This window comes from Salmo salar, chromosome ssa04, assembly GCF_905237065.1.
Source record: "Salmo salar chromosome ssa04, Ssal_v3.1, whole genome shotgun sequence".
Lineage (NCBI taxonomy): Eukaryota > Metazoa > Chordata > Actinopteri > Salmoniformes > Salmonidae > Salmo > Salmo salar.
The window spans coordinates 32,224,287-32,249,192 of record NC_059445.1 but is presented as its reverse complement, the minus strand read 5'-3'; the positions used below and the strand labels follow the sequence as shown (position 1 = coordinate 32,249,192).

Below are 24,906 nucleotides of genomic sequence, written 5' to 3'. Positions count from 1 at the left end.
AGTTTGGACTCCAGTTTATCGCTAACCTTATCACAGGGACTTTGAAGCACTAACTTACATAATCTGCATGCTGATCTTGGAATAAATTGACGATAGCAAAGATTCCATCTTTGACGAGGCCACATAAATGGAATAGGTAATAGCTTAATAGTTAATATTTGCGCGCTAGCTCTGCATATTCAGCTAGTGTGTGTGCGCGATTGACTGGATTAACCTCACATCAGTTACGTTCATTGAGTGCCTTTCAGACAGTGGATACGACCCCTCTGTTACCTTGCCAACTAAGGAACTGGCAGTGGATCAAACCATTGTGAGGCAAAATGTGGGGGGGTCGCAATCTTTTGAAACTTAAAAATGCGCTATTAAGTGTCTATAATCAGCACAATTGCTTTCATTGCGTATTATTAATATTATTTAAATTACATAGTTATGTTTCAGTGATATATTGGGGGGGACAAATCATATTTTTCCCAGGATGGGGGGGTCGCGTCCCCCCCGTCCCCCCCGGGATTTCCGCTCCTGCTCCAGGACACCTACACCACCCGATGTCACAGGAAGGTCAAAAAGATCAAGGACAACAACCACCCGAGCCACTGCCTGTTCACCCCGCTATCATCCAGAAGGCGAGGTCAGTACAGGTGCATCAAAGTGGGGACCGAGAGACTGAAAAACAGCTTCTATCTCAAGGCCATCAGACTGTTAAACAGCCATCACTAACATTGAGTGGCTGCTGCCAACATACTGACTCAACTCTAGGGACTTTAATAATCGAAAAATTGATGTAATCAATTTATCACTATCCACTTTATATAATGCTTACATACCCTACATTACTCATCTCATATGTATATACTGTACTCTATACCATCTACTGCATCTTGCCTATGCCGTTCGGGCATCACTCATTCATATATTTTTATGTACATATTCGTATTCATTCCTTTACACTTGTGTGTATAAGGTAGTTGTTGTGAAATTGTTAGGTTATATTACTTGTTAGATATTACTGCATGGTCGGAAGTAGAAGCACAAGCATTTCGCTACACTCGCATAAACATCTGCTAACCATGTGTATGTGACAAATAAATTTGATTTGATATGCGGGCTTTTATTTTGAAGGTTTTAACATTACCCTACGAAAGTGACGTAAGTGTTTGTGCTGCTGGCAAAATACTAGTATTTGTGACTGCCTCCAGCTGTGCTTGTTTGTTGCCAGTCGTTTTGACTCTTATCACAAAACTTGTGCCCTGTCGTCGACGTTTTGCTGATGCTAGGTAGTGAACAGTCAGCCAGCTACGGTGTCTTTGAGAGAAGAGAATGGCGAGTGCAGATGTAAGACACCTTTTCGATTTATCTCTTTATGAAAACTGTTGATTTAGCTAAACTCGTCCACGTTTGGCTTTGTGTATGTCCAGGGATTGTTTTCATTGGGCTGTGCAGTCAAATCAGCTGTCCAGAAGCTTGAACAACATGGGTCTTTCTCTAGGTTAAATTAATGCTAGCTTGTTGGATCTAGTGGTTCTTCAACGAAAAGCAGCGCTGACAGGTTTCAATGTTGTTTGCTAGCTAGCGGCTTTGTGTAAATTTGGAGACAAATGACACTGCCTATGCTGTCGGTGTATGTGTATATCTGCTTTTCTGTCTGTCCTGGCTTTTTTGGTTTGTCTCTGTCTTTCTGTCTGTCTGCCCATGCCTGCCTGTCTGTCTCTATCAGGGAAGTAAACTGTGGGGAGGTCGGTTCGTGGGTGACACCGACCCAATCATGGAAAAATTCAACGCGTCCATCGCCTACGACAAGCGGATGTGGGACGCAGACATCCGTGGCAGCAAGGCGTACGCTAAAGCCCTGGAGAAGGCCAAGCTGGTCACTGCAGAGGAGAAGGACAAGATCCTACATGGGATGGACCAGGTGAATACACACGCACCAGTATATTTTGTTTTATTTATTTAACTAGGCAAGTCAGTTAACACATTTTTATTTACAATGACGGCCAGCCAAAAGGCAAAAGGCCTCGTGGGGAGGGGGGCTTCGATTTAAAAATAATATAGGACAAAACACATGAGACAACACAGCACTACATAAAGAGAGACCTAAGACGACATAGCATGGCAGCAACACAACATGGTAGAAGCACAAAACACGGTACAAACATTATTGGGCACAGGCAACCGCACAAAGTCAAGAAGGTAGACAATGTGGAAGACTACTAGATTGTACTGGCCACAACAAATCAACAATATCCCCTAAAGTTTAAAATGTATCCACACCTTAACCCACTGCATTTTACATTTGAATGGCCTTGTTTTTTTTTGTTATGGGGACTGTTGAATTTTGATCACACTATCGAACTCAACAAAAAATGGGGGTCAATGTGTCATAGCCCACCATGTTGCTTTTTTGGAGTTAATAGGTGACAGCTGAATCTGCCTTAGGGCAGAATTCCTCTCTGCATTCACATGTGGACGGCATGTTTTAATGTCACATGCACAAGTACAGTGAAATGCCTATCTTGCAAACTCAAAAAACAACAATACAATAATCAATAACAATGTATTAATAAAAACAAACAATAGTAAATAAAGTAAGTACTGCTTGCCTCACTCTGATGTTTGAAGTAAGTAAGCATACTATATAAAGGAAATATTTAAAAAGTCAGTTCCAATACCATATTTACATGTGCAGGGATACTGGAGTGATGGAGGAAGATATGTATAGGGGTAAGGTGACAAGGATATAAGACAGAGTAGCAGCAGCTTGTATGTGAGTGGGTGTGTGTAGAGTCAGTAAAAATGTATGTGCATATTGGGGTGGCAGGTAGCCTAGTGGTTAGAGCGTTGGACTAGTAACCGACACGTTGCTAGATTGAATCCCTGAGCTGACAAGGTAAAAATCTGTCGTTCTTCCCCTGAACAAGGCAGTTAACCCACTGTTCCTAGGCCGTCATTATAAATAAGAATTTGTTATTAACTGACTTGCCTAGTTAAATAAAGGTTAAATCAAAAAATATTGTGTGAGTGAGCAAATGGAGTGAGTGTTGGAGTGACAGTGTGAGTTTTTAGGGCCCTGTGAGTGTTCATAGCGCAAAGGTTCAAATAAAATGTCAATAAAGATACAAGGTTAACTCAGATAGTCCGTGTAGCTATTTTGCTTAGCTATTTATCAGTCATATTGTTTGGGGATAGAAGCTGTTCAAGAGCCTGTTGTCAGACTTGATGCACCGGTACCTCTTGCCGTGTGGCAGCAGAGAAAATAGTCTATGGCTTGGGTGGTTGGAGTCTTTCACGATTTTCCGGGGCTTCTTTTCACACCGCCTGATATAGAGGTCCTAGATGGCAGGGAGCTCGGCCTCAGTGATGTACTGGGCTGTACGCACAACGCTCTCGTGCCAATGCGATCAAGGGCAGTGCTATTGTCAGTGATGCAGCCAGTCAATATGCTCTCAATGGTACAGCTGTAGAACCTTTTGAGGAATGGTGGGCCTATGCCTTCTTCACGATAGTGCATGTGTGATTTTTACCATTTTAAGTCTTTAGTGATTTGGACACTGAGGAACTTGAAACTGAGAAACTTCTCCACTGCCGCCGGTCAATGTTGATGGGGTTGTGATCGCCCCCCCCCCCCACCCTCCCCTGTTTCCTGTAGTCCACGATCAGCGCCTTGGTCTTGCTAACGTTGAGGGAGAGGTTGTTGCTCCGGCACTACACTGCCAGGTCACTGACCACCTCCTGTATGCTGACTCATTGTTCGCCGGTCATCAGGCCTACCACCGTTGTCGTCAGCAAACTTGATAATGGTGTTGGAGTCGTGCGTGGCCACATAGTCGTGGGTGAACAGGGAGTACAGAAGGGGTCTAAGCACACACCCCTGTGGGGCCCCTAAGGGTCAGTGTGGCGGAGGTGACGTTGCCTACCCTCAACACCTGAGGTTGGCCCGTCAGGAAGTCCAGGATCCAGTTGCAGAGGGAGGTGTTCAGACCCTAGCTGTGTTCGAATACCCATACTAACTTACTGTATACTACATTGAGTAAATACTACATACTATTTGTTCATTTTAGTATACTGTAAATGAACGGTATCCTTTCAGTTGAGCGTACTAGCGCTTCACCTGTCTACCGGAAGTTAATGCTGTTGCTATGCAACCTCTTACTAGCATAAAAGACTAGCTAGACATTTTACGATTTTGGGTGTGTTCGTAAATTCCATCTGGAGTGTGTTCTGGGCGTTCGTAAATCCAGAGCATTGCCACATTGTCCGTCTGAAAATTCAGAGCGTTTCGCTCGCGGAGCGCGTCACTGGACGCTCTGGCCGAGGAGTAGGGTTGATCCGAGCGCTCTTTCCTCACAACGGCAGTCAAGCACTCAAGCTAATTGGCTAATGTTGACTAGCTTGCTAGCTATTTCTATACATAAATGAGAGAACACCTCACTTGGACCATTTTACTTGCCCTAGCAGAGCTGTTTTCATGTCACCAACGCTCTGGATAAAACTGCTGCTGGCAACAATTTAATTACGCTTTTTTTTGCTGACGTTTACTGACACCGGCCATATATTCAATGGGTGTTGAGCGTTCGTAAATTCATCAGTTATTCTGCGCTCTGGCACACTCAGACGAGAGTGCTCTGAAATCGGAGGAGATAGCCAGAATTAACAATGTCCATTGAGAACGCACAACGACTATACCACTTAGCTTAGAATGATGTGAATAATCAAGTCAATAAACGTTGGGTAATTCATTAGATTATAGTTAATATATTGCCTTGCACGCTTGCTATAATGCTATGCGGTTCATAAGGATAGCATAGCTAACAAATTGTCAGCCAACAACATGTAACGTAACTTATTTGCAAAGTCATTACTTTGTTACATAGCTCAACATTTACTAAACATTTGTCATAATTAGTTAAAGTAATGAATTTGTCTCTGCTCTCGTCGAACTTTGGCTGCATATTTTCCGCCATCGGAAAACATTGTGAAGCCGCACCCATTTTTCAGAATTGCATTATGGGCCCTAAAAGCACGGAAATAGTGTCCACTGCTTGTATACGGGAACTTTTGGCATACTAACTAAAGGCATACTATGACCAATAAGCTTACTACATACTCAATTTACATCACAAATAGTACGCTTAGTGCGGCTAGTATGAGTATTCAAACACCGCTCTAGAGTCCTACGTTTGGTGACGAGCTTAGAGGGCACAATGGTGTTGAAAGCTGAGCTGTAGTTAATGAACAGCATTCTCAAAGGTATTCCTCTTATCTAGGTGGCTGAGGGCAGTGTGGAGAGCAATTGAGTTTGTGTCGTCTATGGATCTGTTGGGGTGGTAGACTTTCTCCAATTTGCATAAGGTGGCTGGGATGGAGGACATAATGTGTGCCATATTCAGCCTTTCAAAGCACTTCATGATTACAGAAGCATTAAACCTTAGAGTTCTTAGGAACAGGAAAGATTTGTGGTCATCTTAAAACGTGGGGGACAAGGAGAGGTTGAAAATTACCATGAATATGCCTGCCAGCTTTTCTGTGCATGCTCTGAGAATGCGCCCTGGAATACCGTCGGTGCCCTCGGCCTTGCGGGTGTTGACCTGATTAAAGACCCTTCTCGCGTCGACCTCGCAGGCGAGATCACCCAATCCTCAGGGTTGGTAACGGCCCTCATACCCAGCTCAATGTTTTAGTCAAAGCAGGAATAAAATGCATTAAGTTCGTTTGATAGAGGGGCATCGTTGGGCAGATCACGATTGGGTCTTCCTTTGTAATCCGTAATGTGACGGGCATCGGAGCATGTGTAATATGATCGCACCTTATTCCTATAGTGTCCTTTTGCTCGTTTGATGACTCTGCAGAGGTCATAGCCTGACTTCTTGTACATATTCCTGTCTTCGGCAGTAGCATCAGGGTTGTCTACGATAGCTCTGTGTGCGGTAGCCCTGTTCTTTAGTTTAGCGACAACCTCTGTGTTAATCCAGGGCTTTTGATTGGGGAAGCAGCAAACCCTCATCATGGGTACAATGTCGCCGATGCATTTTCTAATAAAGCCGGTAACTGAGGTGGTTAGCTTTCAGCTTCTACTTGTAAGCAGGAAGCAAGAGTACGGAGTCATGATCTGATTTGCCGAATTGTGGACGAGGGAGGGCCTTGTATGCTTGTTTGTGGTTAGAATAGCAGTGGTCTAGGACTTAATCGCCCTAGTGGCATTGGAGACGTGTTGCTAGAAGTTGGGTATACCGTGTCTTAGTAATGCCAAATTAAACTCGCCTGGAACCAGAAAGGCAGCCTCTGGGTGTAGGCTTTCTTGCTTGTTTATAGCCTTGTACAGTTTGAGTGCCAGCTTGTTATTGTCCTGAGGTGGAATGTAAAACAGCAGTCATGATGACAGATTAAAACCCCTCGTGAGGTAGAATTCCACTGCGCTGGAATTAGCACACCATTTAATGTAGAGGCAAACCCCCCCCCCTCGATTTCCCCGACTCCACTTTCCTGTCCACCCGGTGAATGTAGAATCCATCGATTTGAATAGCCATGGGGGGGTGTCTTGTCTGTGGGCCATGTTTCTGAAAAGCAAAAAATATTGCAGTTCCAAGAGTCCTGTTGTTACCAAATCCGCGATTTGGTCATCTGTCTTTTTGTCAAGTGACTACATTAGCCAGTAGAATCACCTTAATCTCACAAGGATCCCCCCTCTCTTGCCTCTGTAACGCCGGCATTTCATCTTGTGTAGGCCATAAATTGGGTTGGATTTATAGCGAGAGCCCAGGGCAGATGAGTCTGAGTAGAAGAATGAATTGGTGTAACTAACTGCCGATCTGATGTTCGAGTTCTTGTCTGTTGTAAGAAATAATAGTGGATATATTTCCTGACAATATAGTAAAAATAAACAACAAAATAGCGAAGTTGGGTCAGAGCTTGCAAAGCAGCAGCCATCCAGTACTGCGCCATCTTCAATGGCTTAATAGTCATGTGGCGGTTTAGATGCCAAACAACCGTTTTGTTGAAATCAATCACTCTCATTATAATCGAACAACAGGGATGCCTTGGTTGCTATTTGTTAGACTCGCATAAGTGTTCAATATTGTAAAATTGGTACCCCCGTGAGTTTAACCTTTTACGGCTAGGGGTTCCACTAGCGGAACATTTCGACAACATCCGGTGAAATGGCAGAGCGCGAAATTCAAGAAAGATTATTAGAAATATTTAACTTTAATACATTCACAAATGCAATACACCAAATTAAAGCTTAACTTCTCGTTAATCTAGCCACCATGTCAGATTTCAAAAAGGCTTTACGGCGAAAGCAAACCATGCTATTATCTGAGGACAGCACCCGATCAAACAAACACATGACCATCATAATTCAACCCGCCAGGCGTGACACAAAACTCAGAAATAACGATATAATTTATGCCTTACCTTTGAAGATCTTCTTCTGTTGGCACTCCAATATGTCCCATAAACATCATAAATGGTCCTTTTTGTTCGATAAATTCCGTCGTTATATCTCCAAAATGTTCATTTATTTGGCGCGTTTGATTCAGAAAAACACTGGTTCCAACTCGCGCAACATGACTACAAAATATCTAATAAATTACCTGTAATCTTGATCCAAACATTTCAAACAACTTTCCTAATACAACTTTAGGTATTTTTTAACGTAAATAATCGATAAAATTTAAGACGGGATAAACTGCGTTCAATACAGGACGAAAACAAAGTGAAGCGAGCTTTCAGGTCGCGCGCCCAACCACAACAGTACACTAGACTCGACCCTCATTCTGAACAGCCATACTTCTTCATTACTCAAAAGAAAAACATCAACCAATTTATAAAGACTGTTGACATCCAGTGGAAGCGATAGGAACTGCAAGCTAGTGCCTTAGAAATCCAGATCCACATAGAAAACCCATTGAGAACACTGTCACCCCCCCAAAAGAAATCCTGGATGGTTTGTCCTCGGGGTTTCGCCTGCCAAATAAGTTCTGTTATACTCATATACATTATTTTAACAGTTTTGGAAACTTTAGTGTTTTCTATCCAAATCTACCAATTATATGCATATCCTAGCTTCTGGGCCTGAGTAGCAGGCAGTTTACTTTGGGCACACTTTTCATCCAAAATTCCGAATGCTGCCCCCATCCTAAAAAAGTTACAAATATATTGCCCACAATTTTTGTGTACCCCCCAAGGTTCCATGGGTAACTCAAACCCAGCTCACACACTGGGTCAAAAGATGAACCAAACTTCATGTATGGATGTGCGTGTGTGTGTTTCAGATCCATGATGAATGGGCCAAAGCTGTTTTTGAGGTCAAGCCTGGAGATGAGGACATCCACACAGCCAATGAGCGCAGACTAAAGGTGATGTGTGGGTGGGGCTAACCTTGAATCATCAATTCAGAGTGCTGACTGAAGATTGTAACAATATTCCATTTCGGACCTTTGATTTTCAGAATTACCGTGCATTCGGAAAGTATTCAGACCCCTTGACTTTTTCCACATTTTGTTACATTACAGCCTTATTCTAAAATTGAATAAATCGTTTTTTCCCCTCATCAATCTACACACAATAGCCCATAATGACGAAGCAAAAACAGGTTTTTAGAAATGTTTGCAAATGCATAAAAAAAAAATATGAATATCACATTTACATAAGTATTCAGACCCTTTACTTAGTACTTTCTTGAAGACCTTTGGTAGCGATTACAGCCTTGAGTCTTCTTGGGTATGACGCTACAGGCTTGCCACACATGTATTTGGGGAGTTTCTCCCATTCTTCTCTGCAGATCCTCTCAAGCTCTGTCAGGTTGGATGGGGAGAGTGGCAGCACATCTATTTTCAGGTCTCTTCAGAGATGTTTGATCTGGTTCAAATTTGGGCTCTGGCTGGGCCACTCAAGGACATTCAGAGATTTGTCCCGAAGCCACTCCTGCATTGCCTTTGCTGTGTGCTTAGGGTTGATGTCCTGTTGGAAGGGGAATCTTTGCCCCAGTCTGCGGTCCTGAGCGTCCCGGAGCATCTTTCTGTACTTTGCTCCGTTCATCTTTGCCTCGATTCTGACTAGTCTCCCAGTCCCTGCCGCTGAAAAACATCCCTACAGAATGATGCTACCACCATGCTTCACCATAGGGATGGTGCCTGGTTTCCTCAAGACGTGCATCTTGGCATTCAGGCCGTTGTTCAATCTTAGTTTCATCAGACCAGAGAATCTTGTTTCCCATGATCTGAGAGTCCTTTAGGTGCCTTTTGACAAACTCCGAACGGGCTGTCATGTGCCTTTTACTGAGGAGTGGCTTCCATCTGGCCACTCTATCCTAAAGGCCTGATTGGTGGAGTGCTGCAGAGATGTTTGTCCTTCTGGAAGGTTCTCCCATTTCCACAGAGGAACTCTAGAGCTCTGTCAGTGACCATCAGGTTCTTGGTCACCTCCCTGACCAAGGCCCTTCTCCCCCGATTGCTCAGTTTGGTCGGGCGGCCAGCTTTAGGAAGAGTTTTGGTGTTTCCAAACGTCTTCAACTTCAGAATGATGGAGGCCACTGTGTTCTCGGGGACCTTCAATGCTTCCAAATTTGTTGGTACCCTTCCCCAGATCTGTGCCTCGACACAATCCTGTCTCGGAGCTCTACGGACAATTCCTTAGACCTCATGGCTTAGTTTTTGTTCTGACATGCACTGTTAACTCAGACCTTATACAGACAGGTGTGTGCCTTTCCAAATCATGTCCAATCAATTTCATTTACCACGGCTAGACTCCAACTTGTAGAAACATCTCAAGGATGATCAATGGAAACAGGACACACCAGAGCAAAATTGAGTCTCATAGCAAAGGGTCTGAATACTATAAGGTTTTTCTGTGTTTTATTTTTAATACATTTGCAGACATTTCTAAAAAGCTGCTTTCGCTTTGTCATTATAGGGTATTATGTGTAGATTGAGGGAATAACGTAACGTGGAAAAAGGAAGGGGTCTGAATACTTTTCGAATGCACTGTAGATATGTGTATTATATTTCTGTGTGTGTGTGTTTTTTATCAGGAGCTGATAGGTGAGCCAGCTGGGAAGTTACACACTGGTAGGAGCAGAAATGACCAGGTAGGTGTGATGATCTGTTGAATACACGTTCTTTGCCTGTTTTTTGAAAGAGAAGTAACTAGTGGAGTTTTGCGATTGTTCAACCCTGCTGTGATTTATTGGTTGATGATTGGGTCTCAGACATGGTTCTGTTTCTATTGGTTGATCAGGTGGTAACAGACATGAGGTTGTGGCTGAGGGATGCTATCTCCATTCTTAAGGGAAACGCTCTCCAACTCATCACAACCATGGTGGAGAGAGCGGCAGTGTAAGTTTTATGTACAGGTAACTGACAAAATAAAGGAAACACTACAGTAAATGAGGGATACACAGTATATTGAAAGCATGCTTAGTGAAAAAATGGCTAGCTGGGTCTTATCTGAGCGGTTGTCTTCTGAGCCCTACTCGCTATGTACTTAATGCTGATTCATTGAGATTATGACATGCTACAGGCTGTCCGTGCAAGAACAGTACTGATGCTTCTTAGTCCAGAACTTTTATTTATCTTCATCACTAACACACACTCTTCAGTTATTTAGGAATCAACTTGTGGTTTTTCTTAGATACACGCACAATCTTCCTAGTATACACAGTCAACTTAGTCGCCATACAAAATGTGCGTCTTCTTTCGATGACTAAAAATGCTCAGACCTGGGGTGGGAGGGTTCCAGATGCGAATTTGGACAAGCTGATTGACTGAAGCCAAAGGGCTGTGATGGATAGCTGAGATGGTGAGATATCACCCTAACGGGACTGTGAGGGAAAGTTGGGTAGTGAGGAGGGGAGCAGGTTGGCCTTTTGTACAGCTGCCGCAATATTTCAAATGAAAATATTAACATCCACAAACAGGCCTCGTGGCGTTCCATTGGGTGTCCAAGGACTGTCTCTGCGCCTCTGTGCACTTCCTAAACCCTGCCTGTCCTGCCTGACAGGACAAAGCACAGTCTCTAATGGGGTCCACAGGTCTCAAGGGGGAGCTTAGTGCTAGCGTGCCTAGTCCTGTCAGGCAGGGCTTAGGGGGTGCGGAGACAGTGTGGAATGCCTCAGGGGTGGTGGAGGGTCCTCTAGCTCAGCTGGTGCCAGGTCGCTGGGGCCCACCCTTGGGAGCTGAGTATGGTGCTGGAGGCTGACCACAGTTGAAGGAAGTATGTGGCACGCCGGCCACAACTGTCTTTGGCAGCTCACTGGCAGCTGCTTGGGTTGGTGAATCTTGCACCACTGCTGGAGGCGATGGCTCTCATGATGGAGCAGGTGGGGACCCCTGGGCGAGGCTCTTGAAGGATCTAACGGAAGGGGTCAGCTGGGCCCCAGAGACGATGTCCGGTGGTTTCCAGAAGGCCGGAGGGTATTTCAGTGCAGGCGGCCTCCCAGAACTGGAGACGGCAGGCCCCCCGGGTCAGGGAACAATGGGTCCCCCATGTCAGGGGGCTGAGGGCCTAGCTTTGCTAGTTTGCTGCCCAGTTTGCTGGGTTGGATACTGAATCCCCACAAGGCTGCCGGATAGAGCAATATGGATGCTGTTTTGACTGACTTGTCACACACATTACCGTCAACAAACACTATCAACATTTAGGGCCATGTATAAAAATGCTAGGCAAACCCAGTTGCTTTGGCTACCGTGGCTAGAAGTGATGTTAGTGATTTTGAAAGAGGGGTGATTGTTGGGGTATGTTTGGCAGGAGCTTCAGTGACAAACTGTTCACGCTGATGTTTCACGATATGCCATGGTCGTTTCAGTCACCAGATCTAGAGTTGCAGACACTTGTAGAATCTCTGCCAAGGCTCATTGAAGCTGTTCTGCCGGTTCGTGGTGGACCAACACCCTATTAAGACACTATGTTGGTGTTTGCTTTATTTTTGGCAGTTACCTGTATGTACGCACGCGCGCACACACACACACACACACACACACACACACACACACACACACACACACACACACACAATATCATGTTCACCTATTGTCTTTTGATCCGCAGAGAGATTGACGTCCTGTTTCCTGGGTACACCCACATGCAGAGAGCTCAGCCAATCAGATGGAGCCACTGGATTCTGAGGTACTATAGCCTCTCCTTCTGTTAAGCACCACTGCATATCTTTGCAATGTTCCTAAATGATTTCTAGATCCTCTGCTTGTTACTGAGTCACAGTTAATAACAGGATTGAGGAATCAAATATTGATGGAATATAAAGTGAATGTTTCAGTCTACAGAGCATACAGTGCCTTTGGAAAGTATTCAGAGCCCTTGACTTTTTCCAAATTTTGTTAGGTTACAGCCTTATTCTGAAATTCATGAAATATTTTTGTCCCCTCATCAATCTACACACAATACCCCATTATGACAAAGTGAAAAACAGTTTTTTATAATTTTGTTAATTTAAAATATATATATATATATATATATATATTTATTTATTTATTTATTTATTTATATTTATTTATTTATTTATTTAACATGGGTATTCAGACCCTTTACTCAGTACTTTGTTGAAGCAATTTTGGCAGCAATTTACTCAGTACTTTGTTGAAGCAATTTTGGCAGCAATTACAGCCTCGAGTCTTATTGGGTATGACGCTACAAGCTTGACACACCTGTATTTGGGGAGTTTCTCCCATTCTTCTCTACAGATCCTCTCAAGGTCTGTCAGGTTGGATGGGGAGCATTGCTGCACAGCTATTTTCAGGTCTCTCCAGAGATGTTCGATCAGGTTTAAGTCCGGGCTCTGGCTGAGCCACTCAAGGACATACAGAGATTTGTCTCGAAGCCACTCCTGCATTGTCTTGTCTGTGTGCTTAGCATTTATTTATTTTTATTTTATTTCACCTTTATTTAACCAGGTAGGCTAGTTGAGAACAAGTTCACATTTACAACTGCGACCTGGCCAAGATGAAGCAAAGCAGTGCGACACAAACAACACAGTTACACATGGAATAAACAAACATACAGTCAATAATACAATAGAGAACGTCTATATACAGTGTGTGCAAATGAGGTAGGATAAGGGGCGTGAGGCAATAAATAGGCCATGGTGGCGCAATTATTACAGTATGGCAAATTAAACATTAGGGTGATAGATGTGCAAAAGATGAGTGTTCAAGTAGCGGTACTGGGGTGCAAAGGAGCAAAATAAATAACATGGTGATGAGATAGTTGGATGGGCTATTTACAGATGGGCTATGTACATGTGCAGTGATCTGTGAGCTGCTCTGACAGCTGGTGCTTAAAGCAAGTGAGGGAGAAATTAGTCTCCATGACCTGTTGGAAGGTGAACCTTCACCCTAGTCTGAGATCTCTGTACTTTGCTCCGTTCATCTTTGCCTCGATTCTGACTAGTCTCCCAGTCCCTGCTGCTGAAAAACATCCACACAGCATGATTCTGCCACCACCATGCTTCACCGTAGGGATGGTGCCAGGTTTCCTCCAGATGTGATGCTTGGCGTTCAGGCCAAAGGGTTCAATCTTGGTTTCATCAGACCAGAGAATCTTTTTTCAAACTCCAAGCAGGCTGTCATGTGCTTTTTACTGAGGAGTGGCTTCTGTCTGAACGCCGCAGCCCGTCTGGTGTTCAACCTTCCCAAGTTCTCTCACGTCACCCCGCTCCTCCGCTCTCTCCACTGGCTTCCAGTTGAAGCTCGCATCCGCTACAAGACCATGGTGATTGCCTACGGAGCTGTGAAGGGAACGGCACCTCCATACCTTCAGGCTCTGATCAGGCCCTACACCCAAACAAGGGCACTGCGTTCATCCACCTCTGGCCTGCTGGCCCCCCTACCTCTGAGGAAGCACAGTTCCCGCTCAGCCCAGTCAAAACTGTTCGCTGCTCTGGCACCCCAATGGTGGAACAAGCTCCCTCACGACGTCAGGACAGCGGAGTCAATCACCACCTTCCGGAGACACCTGAAACCCCACCTCTTTAAGGAATACCTAGGATAGGATAAAGTAATCCTTCTAACCCCCCCCCTCAAAAGATTTAGATGCACTATTGTAAAGTGGTTGTTCCACTGGATATCATAAGGTGAATGCACCAATTTGTAAGTCGCTCTGGATAAGAGCGTCTGCTAAATGACTTAAATGTAAATGTAATGTAAATGTCTGGTCACTCTACCATAAAGGCCTGATTTGGTGGAGTGCTGCAGAGATGGTTGTCCTTCTGGAAGTTTCTCCCATTTCCACAGAGGAACTCTAGAGCTCTGTCAGAGTGACCATCAGGTTCTTGGTCACCTCCCTGACCAAGGCCCTTCTCCCCCGATTGCTCAGTTGGGTCGGGCGGCCAGCTTTAGGAAGAGTTTTGATGGTTCCAAACGTCTTCCATTTAAGAATGTAGGCCACTGTGTTCTCGGGGACTTTCAATGCATCCTAATTGTTTTGGTGCCCTTCCCCAGATCTGTGCCTCGACACAATTCCTTCGACCTCATGGCTCTGTTTTTGCTCTGACATGCACTGTCAACTGTGGGACCTTATATAGACAGGTGTGTGTGACTTTCCAAATCATGTCCAATCAATTGTGTTTACCACATGTGCACTCCCATCAAGTTGTAGAAACATCTCAAGGATGATCAATGGAAACTGGATACACCTGAGCTCAATTTCGAGTCTCATAGCAAAGGGTCTGAATACTTTTGCTTTGTCATTATGAAGTATTGTGTGTAGATTTTTTTACATTTCATCAATTTTAGAATAAGGCTGTAACATAACAAAATGTGGAAGAAGTCAAGGGGTCTGAAGACACTATGTAACCCCATTTCAGGAAGCTGGGCGTTAGTCGCACGTCACTACTTCAAAGGAAAAGTATTTGAACATTTGGGCAGAAATGCCTTCTAGAACATTGGAACTTCCATATGCCTTAATAACAAATGTGTATACCGTCTGTAGTTACAAATAAAATTGTTGAATTATGAGCCTAGTTGGTTTAGCCAGGTAGAAAGACCGGAACCTTCCCACTAGGCATGATTGGCTGAGGTAATGGATGGGCTGGACATGCCGAGAGATGAGTTCGGATTGATCTGACATGTAGCATGCTTCTGTCTTTAACATGAGCTGTATGTGTAGATAATTCTTGCTGCCGCAGCTACGTTAGCCCTGGAGAACTGCAAGTGTTGCTACTGCTCTCAACAACATTGCTGCCCTGAATTTAGCAGGCGCTATAGATCAGTAGGAAAAAGTTATGATGGACTACTTTCTGCACACGGTGAGTGTGAACCAGAGTGACTTGACATATTGCTGGCCAAACAAGCTGTACAAACAAAATGGAAACGATACAGGACGTCTTAGTTAAACGGGTTTCAGTCTGCTGTGAAGCGTTCGTCCATGTATATGACTGAGTCTAGCTACATTTTCAGATTAAACGTTTCACGTTGTTTGGTCTGTTTAATTGCAAGTTAAAGCGTACAGTTAGCTAGCTAGCGAACGTTACCTTGCTGGCTCACTAGCTAACGTTACGTGTAGAATCTGTGTAGTAATATTATTTATATCTGAGAAATCCATTTGCATTGCTAGTTATATTATAGCCTAATGTATGCTTGCTATCCTAACGTTGAACCTAGTTTATTAGCTTTAGCTACCTGTATATTCATACTAGCGCATTTCATGCATGGTGGCTTGCCATGACAATCCCTTTGTATTGCTAGTAGTATGGGTTGGGATTATGGCTAATTGTTTAGCTAGCTAGCTTGATGTGGCTGGGGGGGTGGTTATAGCATTTCTTTCACATGACCCATCAATTTAGACAAGTGTGTCTGGATAAGCGTCATCTAATAATGATAGAATATTTTTATCTGGACCCTTTTATTTTTGATATTGCTACTATGCAAGTAACCATTTCACTGTACATTTTACACCTTCTGTATCCTGTGCATGTGACAAATTAACTTTGATTTTATATATTGTTTGTTTACAAGAGATGTTAATGTGAAGAACAACATGACCTCCACCAAATTCAGATTAGGATATATGCCAAGGACTAGATGTATTTCTTTCCTTATTGTACGTTACTACTTTCACCACTTTTAGTCTTAAAATCTTGGGTTGTTTACTACCTTACCCACCCTGTTTAGCACATGGCCTCAAATGTGAATTGTTAAAGATCTAGGTGGGGCTACGGCTTAGAAGGGTGTAGGACAAAGGAGAGCTCTCCAGTAGGTGTGCCAAAATATTCAAGGGCCATTTTCTCAAAAGTGGAGTTACAAGTTTGTTAACTTTCAAAGCAGAATTACTTCTCCATTGTTCCTCAACTGCAGTTTATGATATACAATTTTCTAGCTCTGAGAGTCTACTTTTATCCAATGTGAAAAACACGTTTTCAAATGTTGCATATAAAAGGCAGAATCGAGGTGGTCGGGGATGTTGTTAGTCTAAACATATTTCTATGATTTGTTCCCCAGTCATGCGGTGGCCCTGAGCAGAGACGTGGAACAGCTTCAGGAGATCAGTAGACGAGTCAACGTGCTCCCCCTGGGAAGGTACACACACACACGAGCGTGTGCGCACACACACACTGTTATGTCATCTGTGACTTATAGTTATACCTTGTCTACTCTTGTTACCCAGTGGAGCAATAGCTGGAACTCCATTCAACATCGACAGGGAAATGCTGCGTCAAGGTGAGTCAACCTGCGTAGATAATCAGCTCCTTTAAACATACATAACCTATAAACATGCATAAGGAGCCGTAAACTCTTATGAATGCTTATAACAACTGCTTATAATGCAATATGTCAATTAATTATACATATGTTCCAAGACAGTGGCTGCTGTCCAAACACTTAAAAGACACAGCCTATCCCCTCAGCCCTCAAATTAAGTGGACACTTTTGATGACGTCTGAGTATACACTTGCAGGGCAAGGGGCGAGGAAGGAATTATTTTTAAATGGACCACCTTTGGCCGGAAATTCATCACTCGTTCATCCTGCGATGATTGTGTTTTCAGCCACCGGTAACTTGTGGGTGCTTTATATGCGCTACAGTCAATTATGAGTGCATGTCTACGTATATTAAATATATAATTATTAATATACGCCTACTGTATGATAGCTAGCAAATGAATTAGCTAACTTACGTTAGCCTGCCTAGCTAGAACTTCTGAAGAAGAAAAATATTTTATTTCTACAATTTCCAAAAGATAACCAAAAAAAAACACATTTACTTTTTACGTAGTAGCAACATTTCTAACTTGCTTGCATTTGTTTTTACTTACACTTGTATGTTGACTTCTCCATTGATGTTGTTTTTAAGTTTTTGCGGACTTTTCTTAGCGGCTGTACAATCGTCGCAAATTGAATTATGGGGGGTTTCAGGCCCGCGGTGAACTTAATTGTACACTCGCCAAGCTGACTAAAAACGAGGGCTGAGGGCCTTACGTTGCAAACTTCCCTTCCTTGGCTATTCATTTGGACTACCCTCCAAGATGGGGATCCCCCCAAGGGCATAAGGCGAGGATAAGTGGACAGGGGTGTGACTTAAGTGTTTGGACTGCAGCCAGTGTTTTAGATTGTGGCTTCTGTCTTTGCCCCTGTAGAGCTGGCCTTTGATGACATCAGCATCAACAGCATGGATGCCACAGGCCAGAGGGACTTTATTGGTATGGTAACCACACTAGCTTTATTTCTATTCTGAGAAGACATGTAGATGTGAAGTTGAGAAATATTGGCATAAACCGACTGTCACTGCATTGCCCCACTCATGCTTTGTCTCTCTCGCTCGCTGGCTCCACCCTCCCCTCCCTCTCTCAGCTGAGTTCTTGTTCTGGGCATCTCTGTGTCTGACGCACCTCAGTAAGATGGCAGAAGACCTGATGCTCTACAGCACTAAGGAGTTCTCCTTCCTCACACTCTCTGACGCATACAGGTGTGTGTATGATGACTGAACTCAAAACAATATGTTTCCCTTTTTTCCTTTGTTATATTCTAACAATCTTTCTCTCTGTGTGTGTAGCACAGGCAGCAGTCTGATGCCTCAGAAGAAGAATGCTGACAGTCTGGAGTTGATCAGGAGTAAAGCTGGCCGTGTCTTTGGCAGAGTAAGACCCCAACTGAAACACATTAGAACACCATTAGTTATGTTATAATAAGCAAGCATCCTTTATTATATTAGTGGTATTATATCAGAGTGTGTAATCTAGGAATTCCCGCTATATCGGTGAACATATCAGAATCAGACGATATTAGCTAAAAATGCGAACATCGGTATTGGCCTGATGTCTGTCTAGTTTACGCCAATGTGAAAAACCGATTTCAAAGCTGATGTACGTACCTAAATATCTTTTTGTTTATTTTAATTTAATTTTAATTGTATTTTTATATAACAACATTCCAACCTCATTTTAGCATGATCTATTCAATTATGGCTTAGTTCTACTATTTGTATTCATTTGCATCACTGTCAATTACATACTTTTATTTTGAAGGCTAACTGCAAAGTTCACTATTGTGGCTAATCCTTATTGTGACTATCTTTACATAGATGGGCCCGACCACCATTAATCAAATAAGAACTGTTATAAATTAAGGTTATTTTAGATGACACCTAGCTATATAGTTAGCTAGCTAACTATAGCTACTGAAACAGATTTTGCTATGTTTTTGGGGAAGAACATTGTTAGCATCCATAGCATACGTATCAATGAATCGTTGTGACATATGAAATACGAGTGATAGTGTAATCAATGTGTAATAACTATGTAAAAAAAAAACCAAAAAAAACATGAACGCATTCAATTATTATGTGGCGTGCAGTCATATTCAGGTCTTGATTGGTCAGTGTTATCTGACACGTCAATTAGTGTTACTTGTATCAGTATCTATCGTCTATCTTTTTTGACATGCAAAGACCCAAACAGCGTTCCATAGAAATCCTGGTTGAGAATGAAATGACTGAACAACAAAACAGCACAGCAAATAAGTGAAAGAAATAGGTTTTTATTGATTGTTTTACTGGTAATGGGGACATAAGTAAATGCCAACAAAATAACTTTTTGGTCAGTGTGTGTAACCTTTTATTTAACTAGGCAAGTAAGTTAAGAACAAATTATTATTTACAATGACGGCCTACTCCGGCCAAACCCAGACGGCACTGGGCCAATTGTGCACCGCCCTATGGGACTCCCAATCACGACTGGATGTGATACAGCCTGGATTCGTACCAGGGACTGTAGTGATGCCTCGTGCACTGAGATGCAGTGCCTTAGACCGCTGTGTGTGTGTTAACTATTTAACTGTACTAGAATGTTTAAAAGGCCACAAATTTTAAATATCGGATATCGGTATTGTTTTTTTTGGCAAGGAAAATATCGGATATCGGTATCAGACAGAAATGTTATATTGGTCCATCACTAGTGTAAACCTGTGCCCTGTCCTGTGTGTGTCAGTGTGCAGGCTTTCTGATGACCCTGAAGGGCCTGCCAAGCACCTACAACAAAGACCTGCAGGTACAGTCACGTGTGTGTGTGTGTTTGTGTGTGTGTGTGTGTGTGATAATTATCTCGCTCTCTGACTCTCTAGGAGGATAAGGAGGCCATGTTTGACTGCTATGACACAGTACACGCTGTGCTGCAGGTCACCACAGGTGTCATGTCCACTCTAAAGGTGAGATAGATGCTACACCTTACCCCATTCACCTTAGATGCTACACCCTAGTGCCCAACATTGTACACCTTTACACCCTTGTGCCCTACTTACTACATTCTAAACCCTTACACCTTAGTGCCCTACAACATCCTTCCCTCGAAGTCATTTCACAACCAATTTCTCTGACCCATTTCCTGTATCAGATCAATCCCAGTGTGATGGAAGCTGCCCTCAGTCCTGACATGCTGGCTACTGACCTGGCCTACTACCTCGTCAGAAAGGGGGTGAGTACTAAGTATCCACTCAAACCAGGGATATGTGTGTTTGTGTGTTCATAACAATGATGGTATGGTTTGAAGTTAAACTGTTTGTCACAATTGTGGTATTAAATTCTCTCGCTCTCTCTCGACAGGTGCCGTTCAGAGATGCTCATGGTATCTCAGGTAAAGCTGTGTTTCTGGCTGAATCCAAGAGCATTCCCCTGAACCAACTCACTGTGGAGGATCTGCGGACTGCCAGGTAAGCGCAAACATGCATGCACACACTTCTTCACAGTAACACTCTTTTGGCCCCCTCCTTATCGTTTCCACTTCACCCTCCCCTTGCTCCTCTTTCCAGCCCTCTGTTTTCCAGTGATGTGTCTGCAGTGTGGGACTACAGTAGCAGTGTGGAGCAGTACAGTGCCCCAGGTGGCACGGCCAAGAGTAGCGTGGCAGCACAGGTGGAGCACATGAGGACCTGGCTGAAGAAACAGGTCCAGTGACCTCTCCTCCTCACCGCTTAACTTTAAATTTTTGACCCCAACATCAACTTTTACAAGCAACATTGGTCAAATGGATCTCTGGGGTGTATCCTAAATTCCAATTTTCACTTTGTCTCCCGATGACATCACATCCGTGCATGTATGACTAAGTTAAAATTTGACTAAAGTAGAAGTTAGGATTTGCCCCCCCAGTGGTTAAGAACCATTGTTTGCCTTTTAGAACAGTGTCTAATTTAGAAAACAATGGGTCCATTCTATAGGACTGCCTTGTTGCTCAGGCCATGTAAAGTGCCTTTGAAATACCGGTAGATGCCATGGTTACCACTTTTTAGATCGATTTTGAAAAAAGGGAGTTCAAAGCTTTAGTGCATTTAGATGTATTATCCTCGATAGTAGTGATTTGTACAACTATACATTTCAGACAGTTCATACCTTTTTGTCTTAATGTGTTGATGATTAATTAAATGTTGCTTATTTACAAAATGTTGTCACTGGCTCTTCATGGAAGATACATATAGCGTGTTGACACAGAGGGCTAACCTTCCACTCAGTCAGAGAAGCACTGTCAGTCAGTCGTTATTGAAAAAAAAAAAAAAAGACCTGGCTGGAACGCTGCCATATCTTGTTTGCTCTAGTCTAGAGTATTGCCCAGAAGAAAAATATTTCCCAAAAGATAAACATATTGCGTACGCCCTGTCTAACGCTTTCAGGTAATTGAGAAGTGTCTAGAGGTTGCTTTGGAATTGGACCTATCTTTGGCTGTGAGCTCTCTCAGTGCAGCAGCAGTGGTGGAAAAAGTACCCAATTGTCATACTTGAGTAAAAGTGAAGATAGCTTAATAGAAAACGACTCAAGTAAAAGTCACACAGTAAAATACTACTTGAGTAAGTCTAAAAGTATTTGGTTTTACATTTACATTTGATACTTAAGTATATTTAATTGATAAATTATACTTAAGTATCAAAAGTAAAAGTATAAATAATTTCAAATTCCTTATATTAAGCAAACCAGACAATACCATAGACAGGGGCACACCAACATTTTTACAAACTAAGAATTTTGTGTTTAGTGAGTCCGCCAGATTAGAGGCAGTAGGGATGACCAGTGATGTTCTCTTGAGTGCATGAATTTGACAATTTTCATGTCTTTCTAAACATTCAAAATGTAACGAGTACTTTTGGGTGTCAAGGAAAATGTATGGAGTAAAAAGTACATTATTTTCTTTAGTAATGTAGTGAAGTAAAAGTTGTCAAATTTAAATGGTAAAGTACAGATACCCCCCCCCCAAAAACGACTTTAGTACTACTTAGGTATTTTAACCTAAGTAGTTTTGACTGCCCTCCCCAGTACAGAAAGGGTCAGGATTTCTGCTGACCTCATGTAGTCAGCATCTCTAAATACCCCACTCTGACTTGAGCCTAACCCCAGTAACCTTTACCCCCTACCTGTCTGTTGCTGACAGGGATGGTCCTGTAGAAGTGTTCAAACAACCGCCTGTTGACAGCCTGGTGTCGTCATGGAGCCCACGTATCAATAGTAGTTGTGCAGATCATGTGAGGGGGGGAATGATGTCAGTCGGAACCCTGGAACTGTGCTTTGATTCGCTGAGGAGGGAAGGGTAGGGAAGAGGACAGGGCAGAATACACTGTATGGCTCTACCCTTTTCACACTTTTGAGCCTAGACCTGCTGAACTAAACTGTGCTAGTATGCATCCACCATAGTTGCTGGAACCTTGCTGGTTCAGGTTGGTAGGATATTGTGAAAAAGGTATGAAGTTAATTTTATTCTGGACACTTCCCAGGGCTTCTATAAGAGTTGTACTGAGGGTGATCACCATTGGACTCCTGGGAACAACACTGATATTGGAGAAATGTGGTGAATTGGAATTTGTGAGTTAATTGGTTGATCAGTACCTCGAACAGGAAGGTGAGCAGCGCTATACCAGACGTATCATGCTCAGCCTCTAGACTATTGTATGGCTCCTTGATGTGAGCAATGTGCAACTAGAGAGAGGGAAAGATGGAGAAGAGAAACGACAGGGAGATGGAATAGATGTTGTAATAGTATCACATGGTTATTCCACAACTCAGGGTTTACCTCCATGGGATAGTGTTCCCTGTCAGTGTGTTTGAACCCAGGCCCCCCCAGACCTCCTCCACTGACCTGCACTGACCAAGGCAGGGAGAAGTGAGCTAGAGGAGGACAGTCAGTCTAGTGTCAGATTTCTATATTCCGCGCCTTCATCGTTTCTGTGAATGGTATTTAGCAGGAAGAGCTGATCTTGAGAAGCACAATATTCTGTCCTCTTAGTTTCACATTTGTTGGCAGTTACTTTTTTAATGACAGACAAGAATTAGAAACTAGGTTATATTCCTGGAGTATTTTCTAGTGTGTTCTGGCAATGACGATATAATGTTTGGAGACCATTCCAGGCTACTGTAAAAAGGTGTAGAGTTCAAGAACATTCAATACTGGGATCAGAGGTCATGATGGTATAAAGAACATTCTAGATTTGGAAGACGGGTTCTGGTAGTTCTCACCGGGATGCCCCATGTTCTCAACAGTGATGTTGAGAATGTTGTGATGACTGTAGAAGGTCAAAGGTGACAGGGACTGGTTGGCTTGGACATGGGAGACGTTTATGGGTGACTGACGCAGACCGCCAGTTAGGGAACATGCCTGGCCACCAACTAGGGTCTGAAACAATACAATACAACACAACTCAGTTTAGTTTCCTATTGTATACAGTGGGTTTTGGTTCATCAACATAATGTATTCAGTGTGGTGTAAGTTGGAGTAAGATGGTGAGGGTATATTGTATGGTGATGACGATACAATATGGTGATATACACTCACAAGGACAGTTTATTTGTACCAAATCGGATCCCCTTTGCCTTCAGAATAGCCTGAATTATTCGGGGCATGGATTCTACAAGGTGTCGTAAACGTTCGTTCCTCAATTGGCATCAAGGGACGTGTGCCAGAAACACCAGACAGGATGTGTCCATGGACTCATGCTGCTTACGTCAAATCATAACTCTGCCATCAGCATGACACAACAGGAATCAGGATTGGTCTGACCAGGCAATGTTTTCCCACTCCTCATTGTCCAGTTTTGGTGATCGCGTGCCCACTGGAACAGCTTCTTGTTGTTTTTAGCTGAAAGGAGTGGGACCCGGTGTGGTCATCTGCTGCAATAGCCCATCCTTGACAAGGACCAACAAGTTGTGCGTTCTGAGATGCCGTTCTGCACACAACTGTTGTACTGTGCCGTTATTTCTGTTTGTGGCCTGCCTGTTAGCTTGCACAATTCTTGCCATTGTCCTTCGACCTCATCAAAAAACAGTTTTCGCCCACAGGACTGCCGCCTATGTTTGTCGTCGCACCATTCTCGGTAAACCCTAGACACTGTTGTGCATGAAAAGCCCAGGAGGGCAGCCATTTCTGACATACTGGATCCGGCGGCATGTCACTCGTTTTGCCCATTCTATCGAACAGTAGCTGAATGCCTCAATGCCTGTCTGCCTGATTTTTATATCAAGCCATGGCCAAGCGACTCACTGTCTGTAGGAGTGATACATCTTTGTGAACGGGGGGTGTACCTAATAAACTGACCAGTGATTGTATACCATATGGTGCTGAATTTAGATCAGTGCTGAGAAAGTGGTAGGTGAGGAGTTTTGAGGTGAACTCCCATGTGGAGAGAAGACGGTGTGTGTGTAAGAGTTAATTTACCTATGCATGTGTTACAGGAGTACTGGCTCTTGTAACACCACTGAGCTGGAAGAGAAGTGCACTCAGTTCAGCTCCAAAGGGCAAACACACTCCCTGTTTTCTCTAGTTATTCACTGAGACTGTTATTAATTTCTCTGACTACCACGCTCTAATACCCTCAGAATAGTCAGCATGACTACCGCCTGACCTACACACAAGGAGATCATGACGCTTATAAGAAATCCCGCTACGAACCATCAAACAGGCAAAGCGTCAATACAGGATTAAGATCAAATCCTTTTACACTGGCTTTGACGCTCGTCGGATGTGGCATGGCTTGAAAACTATTACGGACTACAAAGCGAAACCCAGCTGTGAGCTGCCCAGTGACGCGAGCCTACCACAAGAGCTAAATGCCCTTTATGCTCGCTTTGAGGCAAGCAATACTTTAGAATGCATGAGAGCACCAGCTGTTCCGGATGACTGTGTGATCGTGCTCTCCGTAGTCCGTGTGAGTAAGACATTTAAACAGGTCAGCATTCCCAAAGTCGCGGGGCCAGACGGATTACCAGGCCGTCTACTCAAAGCAGGTGCGGACCAACTGGCAAGTGTCTTCACTGACATTTTCGAACTCTCCCTGACCGAGTCTGTAATACCTACATGTTTAAAGCAGACCACCATAATCCCTGTGCCCAAGGAAGTGACGGTATCCTGCTTAAATGATTACCGCCCAGTAGCACTCATGTCGTTAGCCATGAAGTGCATTGAAAGGCTGGTCATGGCTCACATCAACATTATCCCGGA

The 24,906-nt window shown here is 43.5% G+C and overlaps 1 protein-coding gene across 1 annotated transcript; it reads left to right on the top strand.

Moving 5' to 3' along the window:
• The first annotated feature begins 1,132 nt into the window (after nucleotides 1-1,132).
• On the top strand, nucleotides 1,133-20,870 carry asl (argininosuccinate lyase). Its single transcript, XM_014195762.2, has 16 exons — nucleotides 1,133-1,332; nucleotides 1,715-1,909; nucleotides 8,268-8,351; nucleotides 10,025-10,081; nucleotides 10,231-10,328; nucleotides 12,040-12,117; nucleotides 16,443-16,520; nucleotides 16,609-16,661; nucleotides 17,578-17,640; nucleotides 17,792-17,906; nucleotides 17,994-18,078; nucleotides 19,426-19,485; nucleotides 19,559-19,642; nucleotides 19,828-19,908; nucleotides 20,037-20,143; nucleotides 20,243-20,870. The coding sequence occupies exons 1-16, from the start codon at nucleotides 1,318-1,320 to the stop codon at nucleotides 20,385-20,387; spliced, it is 1,398 nt and encodes a 465-aa protein (XP_014051237.1). The 5' UTR covers nucleotides 1,133-1,317; the 3' UTR covers nucleotides 20,388-20,870.
• Nucleotides 20,871-24,906: the final 4,036 nt, after the last annotated feature.